General features: G+C 43.3%; 1 protein-coding gene across 1 annotated transcript in view; it reads right to left on the minus strand.

Annotated features, from left to right (window-relative positions):
• UBR5 (ubiquitin protein ligase E3 component n-recognin 5) overlaps positions 1-12,500 on the minus strand; it is a 219,616-nt gene that overhangs the window by 114,480 nt on the left and 92,636 nt on the right. The window contains 5 exon segments of the mRNA XM_085846879.1: positions 7,710-7,833; positions 8,000-8,213; positions 8,443-8,640; positions 12,081-12,235; positions 12,486-12,500. The exon segment at positions 12,486-12,500 is cut by the window's right edge and continues 97 nt beyond it. Coding sequence (XP_085703005.1) covers positions 7,710-7,833; positions 8,000-8,213; positions 8,443-8,640; positions 12,081-12,235; positions 12,486-12,500 — 706 coding nt within the window.

Here is a 12,500-nt window from a genome sequence, read left to right on the forward strand (position 1 = left end):
TACTTGGTAGTTTACTCTCCGAATGTGCTGGGTAAGAGCTCGCTTACAAGGTGGTAAGTTAGCCATATCCACATTCCCTGAAGGCACAAGACGACTTTGCCTGGCACAGAGCTCGTTTATACGAATGAGTCGCAGATCATCAACTTTTGACACCTTTGACGCTCTACCGTACATGGCACACGTGAAGGTGTCCAACTCATCAATGAGATCATCAGAAATATCCCAAGCATCGCCCAGTTTCTCCGGAGTAGAGATATATTTTGGAAAGCACAAAAGTTTTCACAGGTTTAAGTTTGCCAATTCATTGGAAGGCACTAGTGGTGTCACAGCCACGATAAGCATGGAGTGCCATGAGAGCTGTGCACTTTTCCTGGCCAAAATCTGAAGCTAGTTCACTGACATTTACCATCCTCTGCTTGTAGCCTTTGCCTGTGTCAAACAGGACAGTTGTTCCATGAACAGAGGCAGCATAGTGTAATAGGATGAAAAATACATCTGAGTCTGAACTTTTCACTCGGACAAATTGATAGTTTCTGAGTCTAGCATACTGAACATACAGTATCATACGAGAGTCAGTTTCTTCCTGGGTTGATTTCAGCAGTGGTAGCTCCTCTCTAATTGTTGTTTGGCCATCAGCAGATGTGAGCAAATATGTGATGCCCTCAAATACAAAGATCACTCATCTTCCATGCAACCTTGATGCATAGTTATCACCACTCCAGAGCCTAAAACAGAAGTTTGATGAGCTGTATCTTGTTCTCATCATTTGACAGGAACAATTTCCAATCAGGTGGTCTCTTCGTGGCTTCACCTGCAAGTAAAAGCTTTTCTCCACAGCCCCGACATCGCCTCTCCATCAACTTCACTGAATCAGGCAAATATTGATCAGTGTTAAATACCACATCTCCTGTTTTTCCAATGATGTCAAACACTTTGTAAGAGATCTGACTTTCAGGCAATAGAAGCAAGCATTGCCATCATACAGAGTCAATGTTTCATTAGTTGCTGGTACATCAGCATCATTACAATCCTTGATCAGGTTTTGAAATGCCTTTGCTTTGTCAGTCTTAGCAAGATATCCATCAGCTGTAGCGATGCTGTATGGTACGGGAGTTAATGGATATGTCAACAGTTCTTTCATATCGACTTGCAAGCCATGGTTTTGTGACTTTACAAAGAATTGAAAGGCTACATTACCCTGTTGCTTGTACTGTATGACCTTAATATTGGTTGTCTTCATCTTGGATACCTTGCTCATGTCACTCAGAGTTTTGAGGTTCAGTCTCTTCACAGGCTCAAAGAAATCTTTACTATTCTTCAGTCGAGCGTCAATAAATTCATCCCGTGCTTTTTCACCAACAGCTTCAGCCTTTAGAACATCATCTGAAACAGCATCAGATGCAGCACTTCCTGATGAGAGTATAAACAATTGATAATTTGTCTCTATATTGAAAGGATTAAGAAAACTTCCTATGGCATCTTTGGCCCTTTTCACCAACTTCTCTCCTTTTGTGACCTCTGTTGGACGTGTATCACGATGCTTTGTTCCCTCTCCACTGTCCAACATGTGAGCCATTCCAAGTGCAGCATCAACATAGAGACCTTGCATGTGTTGTCCTAACCCATCTCTGGTAGGCCTGGTAGTTGGTGAGTAGTCAACCTGCTGCACTGGTTCCAGCACCACCATGTGACTTAGCATGCCTCATGAAGGTCTCCTCCATGGTTTTATCCACTGCACAACGATTGCCAGGGATAAAGGAGCATGCGACACTGATAGCTCCTCTCTTGATCAGTGATACTGCCCCTGGGTGTGAGTTGTCTATATTGGCTATGAACACAGAGAAATATGGGAGATACCATGCATAGTTCTGTCCACCAAAACTGAAGAAGAGACGTCATGCGACTGATGGATGCAGCATACAAAAGAAAGTTATTTGTCTTTACGGCTTCAAGGTGTGATTGAATAAAACAGACATGGTCCATGTATGACAACCACAGCTGGACAGTCTTCCCCAAACGTCCATTTGCGACTCCTTTTTTGAATTCTGCATACTGCTCTATGAATTGGACAAAGGAATTGTCCATCAAGACAGCATTCAAAGTATCTTGGCTGTGGGAATCTACTTGGGCACGTAGCTTATCTGATGATTCATCAGAGAAAGACAAGAACAGATCATCAGTGCTTTTATCTTTGAGGTACTCCTCTATGAGCAATCTTTCAAGACATTCCAACATAATCTTGTGACAATATAGGGCTCTGTCGTCGTGCTTCCCGGACATCAGACCACCCAAAGATCCTCCACTGATTAGTCCTGCTTCTAGGAGACCATCTGCTAACCCAGACCCAGCCATCTTTTTGGCAATCATCTTCATATAAGCGCATATGAGGTGGAATGTGCCAATTAGAATTATGTGGCTCTCATACTTGTCTTGTGAGTTCCACACGAATGGGTTGGCCTTCATGCAAACTCCCAAGTCAAATGTAGTTATGACATAAGGGTGTCCAACTTCTCTGGTGGCCTCTTCAGCAGCATGCAAGCATTCTTGTACAGTTTTGTACTCCGTTATGGGATGGTTAATGACTGGAATGTGGATATGGCTAACTTACCACCTTGTAAACGAGCTCTTACCCAGCCCATTCGGAGAGTAAACCACCAAGTACAGATTTGGAAGACCGCGCATATTCCACAACCACAGATTCCGAAGGCCAGTCAGGGACATGGTTGGGAGGAAAAGGATGGTAACCTTGATCCTCTGTGGTATGAAGGAGATGTCCTCCCACGGCAACTAGAAGACATTGCTGAAGTCACACCTGATGACACTGACTCTGATGAGGATTCAGATATGGATGCATTTGATGATATAGAGCAGGCATTGGAGAGTGATGACGACAGCAATAATGAATATTATGCGCAATCCATGCACAATGACATTTTGTGAACATGACATAATAAGTTTCAATTGTTTTTCTTAAATAAACTTATAATTTATATTCTTTATGTGAAGTAAGGAATATTTTGTCAGTCTTACGTCTTACTGGTGACTACATGTTGGGTGTTGCAACAGTGATGTACTTATGTTTGAGACGTAATACCTGGTACATCTTTAGTTGGTGTGGGATAATTTTGGAATCAATAGAAAGGTAGTAAAATTTGTGATATCATTGAAATATTTATTTGTTTGTGTCAGGTAAAATGAGCATGAATATACGTTATTATTTCAGATATCTGAGTTGAATCTGAGTTGTCCAAAGGAAAGGCGAGGTACTCCTCTTCATCACTTCTTGGGACAAACATAATGCTATTAAATTTTAACAGATGCCTCTATTTTGAAAATCTGCATGTGATAATCTTTCATTTGATATATAATTTGTTAATATTAATGCTTATTGGGCAACTGTAGAGATGTTATCAGTCAGGGGATTTTTTTATGTGTGAAACTGAGGAACAGTTGACATTTTGAGGGTACCGTCAGATATGGTTGGAAAATGGACAGTGAATCCCAGTTTATTCACTGTTACCAGTTGAATTCATGCTCAGGGGACCCTAAGGCTTCAGAAAAAATATGGGGTCGAAGGGTTGTGGGGTGGGGGGGGGGTGCACGTGGACCATATCTGGCCCATGGCCTATAGGAGAGAGAAAACATCACATGCTTCTTATTCAAGTAATGATCTGCAAAATGATTTTTAAAGAGTAAATGCCCCTTGACCTGTCGAACACAAAATTGAACCCGTTCATCTTTGTATTGCAGTCCATACTTGTGCCAAATTTGGTTGAAATCCCTTCTGTGGTTCACAAATATTTATGGCAACAAAGATTTTCAATTAAAGGTCACAGGGCCATAGACTGTCATCACCTGAGCTCAAGCGTTTGGACATTGGTATTGCAGCACTCTCTGAGGTTCAGAGACCTGAGAGTGGTGAGGTCATGGTGGGTGGTTACACTACTATCGGTCTGGTCACTCTGAGGATTACCATAACCAAGGAGTTGCTGTCGCTGTGTCCAATAAGCTTACTTCAATGATAATTGAGGTAACACCAATCAACAAGCATATTACGAGACTAAAGGCCCGGTCACACCTTGACGTTTTAGCCAGCGATGGCAACGTATTAAAATGTATGTAAAACGCTGGCTTACGTTGAACTTTTGATGTTTTTTTTTAAAGATTCGGACGTATTCATAGCGACTTGGTCTTATGTATAACGCATTGGTAACGGACACAGAACGTTTCGTTGTGTTATAGATAACTTATACCAACGAATGCTGAACCTGTTGTCGGCCTACACAACCGATGCCCAACGATAGTCTAACTTAGGCATAGCGCGTTGCACGCATCGCCGACGATGTCGTGACGTAGCCTATTAAAAGGCTGACGCACAACGATTCGAATCATAACTGCCGTAGAAATGGAAGTGACCACATCGCGGTCACACCTTGGCGATCTTGCCAGCGTATGCCGACCTAAGAAAAATGTGTCTAAAACGTTGGGGCACGTCAAATACGGTATGAGTAAGTTTGGTATACGTGAGTAGAACGCTAAAGTACGCTATCATACGTCAAGAAATTTTAAACATGTTCAAAATTTTACGACGTACTCGGCGTATGACAGTTTCGCATGCGATGGGGATAAGTTTTACACACGATATGTGGACGCTTACACACGTCCACAAAGGCTACTTATAAGCTACTCATAAGTCGAAACACGTCGCGGTAATGTCTTTTTTACGCGAAACTTATTTCTAACTTATGTTTGACGTGCTTTGAACCAATTCTTTACGTAGTCCCAACACACATTGACGTATGTATACGTATTCCAATGACGTCTTCCGGTCGACAAAAAAAAAAAATTAACGTGTTTCTAGCTTACAACTGCCATATAAAGACATGTTCCCAGCGGTTTTGGGAATTGGTATATAAAAATGCTGCTCATAAAAGGGGAACCCAACAGTGTTTTCGAGTCGATGTCCATGTCAGCAGTAACAGTATCAGTTTCAGTATCAGTATCAGTATTAGTAGTAGTTTGTTCATGTTGGCAGTAGTAGGTGAGTGTGAGGGGGAGGGTGTGGGTTATGATGGATCGTCCTTGCGTTTAACGATTTAAATGATAAACTCAACGATTTAAATGGCTGCATCTCCACTATTGAAAGTAGACGCTTGCGCTCAACAATTGGATTTTTTTTACACTCAACGACTTTTAAACGGTACCACTCAGCCATTTTCATTGTTTACAATGAACGATTTAAATTGCTGTCACTCGCCTTTGTTTTTTGACGCTGGGGTTTTGAAATTTGAAGCGTTTCTTCTGAACGTGTTAAAACGCTCAAACTCGACTATTTTAAATAGACGCTGCCGATGGACAATTGGAATCATAGCCAAGCTAGACATCGAAGTGTGAACATCCTCGTCATGCCGAAGAAAAGTTTGAAGAATGCTGCAAATAAGTGTCCTGGCCGTGGCCGTGGACGCTGATGCAAGGACGATCCATTATTCCGACGTCTTTCAGCCTATGAGTAACTTAAAAGTAACGTCCATCGATGTGTGGCAACGATCGCGTAACGTGCCAACAACACGTTAATCATAGGTTAGAAATAAGTTTCGGGTACGCTAAACATTACCTCGGCGTGTCTCAACTCATGATTAACTTACAAGTAGCATGTGTTGACGTCTGTCAACGATCACAGACCGTGCATACAACTTGTGGCCAGCGTAGCGGAACGTGTGAGTCATACGCCGGCATACGTCGTGAAATTTCAAGCATGAAAAAATTTGAGGAAAACCAAAAAGTACAACGTTTAAAGCCAACGTACAACGACGTATGGCAGTGTTTTTCAGCGTGCTCTCAATGTTATCAAAACTTACCCATAACGTATTCAACGTGTGCCAGCGTTTTAGAAAAAAAAATCAAAAATCGGCATACGTTGGCTAAAACGTCAAGGTGTGACCGGGCCTTAAGGATTTGTCACTCCTTGGGTGTCGTTTCCCTGGTCTCTGTATATGCTCCGTCTGAGGTGAGTGATCTCACTATGAAGGATGTATTTTATGCCACGCTCGAGTCTGTGGTTGATCAGTGCCCCAGGCGAGATACTCTTCCAGTCTTGGGGGATTTCAATGCATCGACTGGAACTGATAGGGATGGTTATGAGATGTGTATTGGTCCCCATGGGTCTGCAACTGTGAAGCAGAATAGCACTAAGTTCCTTGACTGCAAAAAGTCAGGGACTTGGGGTGGCTGGTTCATGGTTTCGGCACACACAGGCTCATCGCTGGACTTGGTTTTCTAACGCTGGCGGTGTGGTAAAGGAGATTGACCATGTGTTCGTTGATGGTCACTGGAGGATGATCGAGAACTGATCCCTTCCTCTTCTTGCTGTGTTTGAGCTTACTCTTCCCCAAGTGTCCTCTGTTGTGTCCCTCTACATCACGGTTTGTGTGCTTTCCCCCTTTCTTGTTACCCCACGCATGTGACACAAAAAGGCAGGGTTAAGCAATTGCTTCATGTTTTTCCTCCATCTTAGTTTCTGATGGAATAACGTACAACATATTTAAATTGAATGTTATATTTTGAACATGAATTGGAGCATGAATACAAAGACAAGTCTTTTGTTTTACCACACTTTGTCTCTGATTTTGACCTGATCGCACATCCACAGAGATGAATGGGATTACATTTTTACTGTGTGCTTGCCAAGTAGTCAAACAGAACAGAAAACTGTTTTTAAGGATGCCATAATGGAGACGTACAACAGGCACAAATAACAAATGTCATCTGTTAGATAGGGTGATGAAAGACGCTGGAGAATTTTTTTTTTTTACACCATCCCGTAATTTCACGAGAACCCATAATTTTTATTTATTTATATGCCTTTAAGCATCTTTAAACCTCTATTTAAATTGAATTATATATTTGAACATTGCAGAACACAAATTGCCTTCATAATACTTCCAAGAACCATGCAATATATTAATATAGAGTGTTAAAGAGCATGGCATGAGATAGTACAGTGTCGTGGGTGAAAAAAGCTGCCATATGGATACGTATACACATGTACCTCACTTTATGTTGTGATCACATCAAAGATGGCCGACTGGTAGATTGGCGGCCATTTTTAGTTGTAAAAACCCCGATGTTGAATGCGTCCTCAACCATTTCTCGGACATTCATTTACCGATGTTGTTCAAACTTGGCACACAGACTATGAATGATGCCTTAGGTTTTTTTTTTTTGGTTTTTTTTCCAAGATCAGATACAAAATGGTCGACTGGCAGCCATTTTGTTACTTAAATGTGTTCCCAACTATTTCTCAGACAAGCATGGTCCGATTCAGACATGTATGGTCTGATTTTGTTCAAACTTGGCACAGGCACAGTACATGATGACACACAAGTGCACCTCACTTTATTTTGCAATCTGATCAAAGATGGTCAACTGGTAGATTGGTGAACATTTTAGTTGTACATAAATATGGGCTAGCCTTTTAACTCCGTACAGCAAAATTACTAAAACAACGGGGGCTATGACATTTGATGTCTTTTTTTTCCTTTTTTAAAATTTATTTTATTGATATTGAAGTATATAATTGAACATTGTGCAGGGTATCGTGTTCTATGAACTCTCTGGTTCTGTTATGTTCTCATCCATTCTGTGTTATAACCCTTCCATGAGCCTCAATTTTGTTTTCAAAAAAAAAAAAAGTTTCATGATTTTCATACCTGCGGCTGTTGCCACTGGTTGAACAGGCACGACCCGTACCACAGGAAACTACGGAGATGGCATTGGCAATGGCTTCCACTGCAGATATGCGATCAACAAAAGAACGATCCGGCCTCTCAGGCTCTAAACACAAATGAATGACAAAGCACCATCTAAGCAATCCCTTTGCAAAGACAAGTACAACACTTGTGTGAAACATCAACTCGAATGATTATGGACACAAATGTGCAGCAACTTTAGAATCAAATTGACTGGTGATTTGTAAGAGTCAAAGTTCTATGTGCCTTACCATCGTCTTCCTTGACTTCCTTGTTGGAAGTTGGGAAACAGGCTGAGACGGCAGCATGCAGTGCATTGCGATTGCCATCGCAGCGCTCTAGCAAGACCCCATCAACTTCTCGCGAGTCAACCAACTCAACGAGAAGACTCTGTTCCATGCCAAGCAGTGCTGCGCGGCATGCTTCATAGTCACAGCGTAAAACAGGGCCGAGCAGAGACTGTCTCTGAGTTGGAAAGCCAGAACAAAAACAAAACGTTACATTTGGGAAAGTACCATATACCAGAGGACAGCACAAATAGCGTTTTTACAAACAGCATTACGAGAGGAGTCACAATTTTTATATCACTCATCAATCTACTCAGCCAGTAATTACATCCACTATAATGAAAACAACCCAGATTATGCAAAAAATCTAATCATTATATTCCACAATAGAGGAGCAAGGTTGCTACCTCTATAGCCATAACTATGACTGTAGCTTTCTTCTTGATACTCGAGTTGGCTGGAAGGTTTGTGAGGGCATGGAGGCCTACGCCAAGTGCCTGCACCGGTGGCAGGTCAAGCCAATCTGGGTCGCGCACTCCACCCAAACAGTCACGACTCAAAGGATACAATGTGCCATTCCCATCTCGCAGCAATACAGGGGATTCCTAAAGAAAATGCCAATGGCAGGTTAAAGTGTATTGAGGGAACGGCCATAATGGGGCAACGGGAGTAAGATAGAGTAGTTATGTCATGAATAAACGTCGAGCAGAAGTGTGGTTTCTACGTAAAATGACAGAACATGTGTCGAAGTGTGTTCAGAATCTTATACACGTGACTTCCCTTCCATAATGTTTCTAATGCCTTCCCATCATTAATCCTTTAAGTCATTGCTTTCGTAATCTATGTGCTTGCGTTCATAAATTGTTTTCAGATCCGCAAGCCACCAAATTCTCCCACCACCCCTTCCCCTTGAGGAAGGCGAAAAGCAGGGCCTTATAACCGTGTGCAAGGTAAGAGCCAGGCCGGGACTGGCACTCATGGACTCGCTATAAATACTGCAAACCTCATAAGCCACCAAAAGCTACGAGAAGCTGAATGGTGGCCAATGAGAGCCTACACACTGCTGCAAGGAGAGGGGAAACCGAGTTGAAAGCAAAACTGAGTGGAGTTAACAGCACAGTTACAGGATCCCAATGAACAGGGGATAGAAAAGGTAAGTTCTGTCTTGTGATCTATCCCTGTTTTTCATGTGTGTGAGCGATTTGGCAATAAGATATTTCGCGCAAGCCGTCAAGATCCCGTAGACGTGGGGGATATCAATATTAGAGAAATGATTCATTTTGCTTCTTTTTCCCCCAACCCCCCCCCCCGCCTCCCCCAATTCCTTTAATAAATCCCATTTTTTACCAATGGTGTGTCGTGACAGCAAATTGGGAATGGTAATCAACGACATGGGCCAAACCACAAGTGTTATAAAATTGGTGTGAAAAGCCCTCGTTAGGAGGTTTTGAAATGCAGCGGTTCACCCAGGGGTATTTGTTCGGCCACCATCCTTTAGACGGGTGAACCGGCTGTAAGCAACAGATCTTGTTATAGTTTCTGAACGTTGGAAATCTAAGTAAAGATCTGTTTGGCTTTCCCAGTGGACAGTCTCTGAGGATCATCCGTTGCTAAAATGGTGACCGTCTAAGGTGGAAGATTTGACCACGTGCCCACTCCCAGTCACCGTGACGTTGGTCTTCAAGATTGGGATCAGGCTCCTGGTCCGAACCTGTCAGCCGTTACAATATTATTTACACATTTCTATCCTACATCCTACTGATTTAAGAATCTCTGAGAAGCAAGAAGCTAAAGATGGAGTCCAAATCCAATGCTCCTCTTGTTGTATGCAATGTATACCTTCACATCTGTAGACATTGAACTTTAAAAACCAACTTACTCAGAAAAATACAAATGCTGGGGCAGGGTTCCTTATTATAATCTGCGAACATCGATCTATCTGTTCTTCACTACCCATTTTGGCTGATAACCAGGGCAAGACCACTTGTGGTATATCACAGTGTTGTGGTTAGGAAAAGCCCCCGAGGAGTTACACCCAACATGAGTTCAGATATTTCCACAGTGATTGTTGAGTTTGTTTACCCATCCTCTCGTATTAGGTGAAAAGGAGATGCGTTGTGATTGTAGGTAGAACCTTCACCATTGTTCTCATCATTTCCAAACCTTCATTTTCCAACTACGTATTCAAACCTCATTTCTAAACCCTCATTTTCAGTCACCTGTACTCGAATCTCCATTCTTATACTTCATTCTCAAACACACCTTCTCAAACCATGTCACCTCACCAGTATTTGGCCGGACAATTGCCACTTCAGCGGTGTAATGGACAGAACCCTTTGTCGTTGCAGCATCCCAGGCAAGGCGGATCAAACAAGGCTCTGCCTGAAATACCCCACTCCCTGCCCCCGACGCTCCAGTAACCAATCTCAGCTGCTAGATCACAGTGCGCCTGACCCAATAGTTGCCAAAACTATTGGGTCAGTGGTTGCCAAAAGTGGACGCAATTGGCGACACCGTGCAGAGGACAATAATAACCCGGCAGAGTGGTTGGAGTGGAGTTGCTGTTCAAATCGGGCGCAGTCGGAGTCCAAGGAGAGAGCAGCCCAGATTCTGAGGGAGTTTGCATCCAGTTCGGGGGTCAACACCAGAGCCCGAACGAGCAGAACGCAAGGGTGCCGAGCGGGATGGGCACTACCAAGCGGAGCACGAGGGCAAAAAGGAGGGCGCTCCCCAACGTGTCATGCGGAACGGGCGTCCCTCACGGTCTGGTGACGCAAAAGGAGTGATGTGCAGCACTCCCCAAACTGCCAGATGAAATAGGCGCTGACCAAGCCGGGAGAACTAATTTCTTACACGTATTTCACACACACATACCAGATAACCTTGGATCTTACAGCGCATACACCTCAGGGCTCACCTGTTGTGGAGCATCAACAAACGAAATGCGACCCCCAACAGTTATTTTCAGAGCTACGCACGACACGATACCACACGACAGCGCACCCCCCACCCACTCCTCTCACTCACCTGCATCAACACCTTGTGGAGACCCATGGGAGTCAAGCCTGCTCACATGCAGTTGAAGACGGGGTCGCCAACACACCCCAACTTTTTATATATTTTTATTATTTCTCTGTCCCCTTGTCTGTCTAATTTTCCAGGATGAATGTGATGCCTATCTGTATTTTTTAAGCCAGTTGTATGAGTGGTTTCCTTGAGCGCTAGGGGTAGGACCGTTTCTTCATTGGCACTGCAATCTCTTGTAACTACCCGTACTTGCATCGTTGTAAATACGTGCTTGTTTTCACAAAAGATTTGGTGTTTCCAAACCTACTCAAATGTCTCTTTCTTTCAATGGTTAGACATAGCATGTAATAAAGACAAGGAAGATTGTACTCCACAGATTCACTGCGCTAATCTCACCGGCAGCCCACCTATGGTTTCGCTCAGCCAAACATAATTAATAGACAAAGGTGGAAGGCCAAGAGCATGGTCCCTATCTGAGGTAACTTGGTCACCAGGAAGGTAACGCTAGAGTTTGGCACAGTGACCCTGTCCGAGTTAGTCATCTTAGATGGCGTATGTGGTTGCTTAGTAACCCGACGGGTCGAGGAGTTATCCGTGGCTCATCGGCTTCACGGTCAAATGTCGGGAAGTGGTTCCAAGAGAGGCCACTCGTGACTCAGCGATGTACCCACAACATCACTATAGCAAATTAGAGAAGTGTCTGTTTTTGTTTTCTATGCACTCCTAAACCACTGGACAGAATGAATTGAAAACAGGTGGTTGTATTCGAGGTGTGCCCAGGATGATTTGGGGGGGGGAAAAAAATTCACAGTCCCGGGGGTTAAAGTTGGGGAGAGCACCCCAATTCTCTCCATGTAAATGTGCATTGTATCACGCCACCTGTTGGAAGCCAGTATTACAAACAAAAACAAAATGTACCATTGACATCATAAAAGTGGGAAAGTCAACCCGTCCGTAACGCCCGGTTCTTTACTCGTCAAATGCAATAAAAGCAACAAAGGTGGCCGAATGCATGTACCTGTCCTGCTGTGTAGATAGCAATGTTGCTGGCATCACGGCCAAGGAACGCGAGGCTAGACGTAGGGAAGCCATTTTCTTGCTCAGGTTTACAAGAAGCCAAATCAAAGACACAGTAACGCACACAGTTACCAGTTTTGAGGATGGTGTGAATGCCTGCAACATGCAGAGAAACACTTGAGAAAAGTTAACTGTGTACTTCAGACAAAATAAATATACAAAAATAGAAGAAAAAAAAAAAAAAACAATTGACTCCATGCATGATAGATATGGGAACAACTCCTACCACACCCTCCCCCACCCCACTTCCCCCACTCGCTGCACCCTCCCGCCCACCATCATTAAACTTAATAATGCAGACCCTTGCCCATGTACTGCCTCCCCTTTGCCTTTCTCCCATCCTCACCTTTGGCATCGACAT

The sequence above is a fragment of the Eptatretus burgeri genome, chromosome 11 (genome assembly GCF_056783735.1).
Source record: "Eptatretus burgeri isolate ZD-2024b chromosome 11, Ebu_testis_v1, whole genome shotgun sequence".
NCBI lineage: Eukaryota > Metazoa > Chordata > Myxini > Myxiniformes > Myxinidae > Eptatretus > Eptatretus burgeri.